Source organism: Nanorana parkeri, unplaced genomic scaffold (assembly GCF_000935625.1).
Source record: "Nanorana parkeri isolate BGI_ZX_2015 unplaced genomic scaffold, ASM93562v1 scaffold2022, whole genome shotgun sequence".
Classification (NCBI taxonomy): domain Eukaryota; kingdom Metazoa; phylum Chordata; class Amphibia; order Anura; family Dicroglossidae; genus Nanorana; species Nanorana parkeri.
The window spans coordinates 109166-110508 of NW_017308290.1; the positions used below are offsets into that span (position 1 = coordinate 109166).

The following is a 1343-nucleotide window of genomic DNA, read 5'->3' on the forward strand; positions in this document are numbered from 1 at the left end:
GAGGAGCAAGGAGGAGGGAGAAGGCAACGGAGGCAGCTGACTAGGGCACCAGGAAGATAAGGGACATGTATAATAATTATGACCGTCATCCGCTCAGAAAAGGGTGATATGCACTATATACACCCAAAGTATACATAAAGGCACCACAGTCTCTAATGACTACAAACCCCACCAAGTCATACTGGTAGTAAGAGACCATGTGATCTGCGCTGCCTAGCCATCAGGTCACACAAGGGAGTCTGGGAGCAGAAGTTTTGTATTGGGATGGGAAGTCCGTTCCCTAGCACAGCCCTCGTCTCATGTCACAGGCCTCTCCTCTTGTGGCAGTGTCTAACTGCCGTCTGTGCTGGCCTAGCTCCTCCCTAAATAATCTTTTACGTAGCTGCCAGGGGAGCTGGGGCTGCTGATATCACATCCAAGATGGCGGCCACCCAGCAGCAATTTTTGATGCTTTTAGAGGTCTGCACAAGGGAGACTTTTACAGGTTAATAACACGAATGCTCACGTGATCTTATAGAAACATGGGTTGTTGAAATGAATAGTGTGGTGACATGCTCTCTTTAACTGGTGATAATAACGTGATTGGATTATGCCGACATGTGACCTAATGACAGGTCCTCTTTAAAAATCCATTGATTTTCTCTCTGGAGGCTGCAGGATGGGGCGCGCAGGCAACTGCAGCACCTGGCAGGAAAGGATCGGGATTGGCTAATACAGGCATGCCATGTATCAGGATAGGGGAAGGGGCGGAGCTCTCACCGATGTAGTAATACGTGAAGCACATCGTCATCAGGTTCTTGGCAGGACCAAAATCATCCATCTGGTGACATCTAGAGGAAGCAGAAGAGAGGAGAGGGGGGGGTCAGTCCGGGGCGAATCATTACCCCACCGCGAGCCCCCCCAGAATGGACGCACTTACTCAAACAGGACCACCGCGAAGGACTGCACCAGCCGGTAGAAGGTCTGCTCCGAGACGCACTTCGAATTGCAGCGCTGGAGGCGGAGAATTCAGATAAGGAAACAGTATAGCAAAAAGTCTCCCCTCCCCCAGTGATCAGTCTGCTGCAGGCAAGAGGAAGCATTTCCTCAGTCTCCCCCAGTACTCAGACTGCAGCATTGTAACTTTGTATCCAGCCACAAGGTGAGAGGATGCAGCAGGGGCTGATGTGTTTTGGACATTTGTGAACACAGCCAAGGACTGCACAGGTACCGGGATTTACATGACTGTGGCATTACTGAGCCGGCATCTCAGTCCAGGAAGTAGATGGTGACCCTGGGTGATGCCTGAACAAAGATGGTGCCGTCCTTCTAGAGAGGAATATGGGGGGGGGGGGGGGGGAAGG

At 51.5% G+C, this 1343-nt stretch overlaps 1 protein-coding gene across 1 annotated transcript in view; it reads right to left on the minus strand.

The window, feature by feature from the left end:
* KIAA0513 (KIAA0513 ortholog) overlaps window positions 1-1343 on the minus strand; it is an 18340-nt gene that overhangs the window by 8511 nt on the left and 8486 nt on the right. The window contains exons 3-4 of the mRNA XM_018572413.1: window positions 920-993; window positions 744-830 (exon numbers count right to left, since the gene is read on the minus strand). Of these exons, the coding sequence (XP_018427915.1) occupies window positions 744-830; window positions 920-993 (161 nt within the window). The remainder of the gene's footprint in view (window positions 1-743; window positions 831-919; window positions 994-1343) is intronic.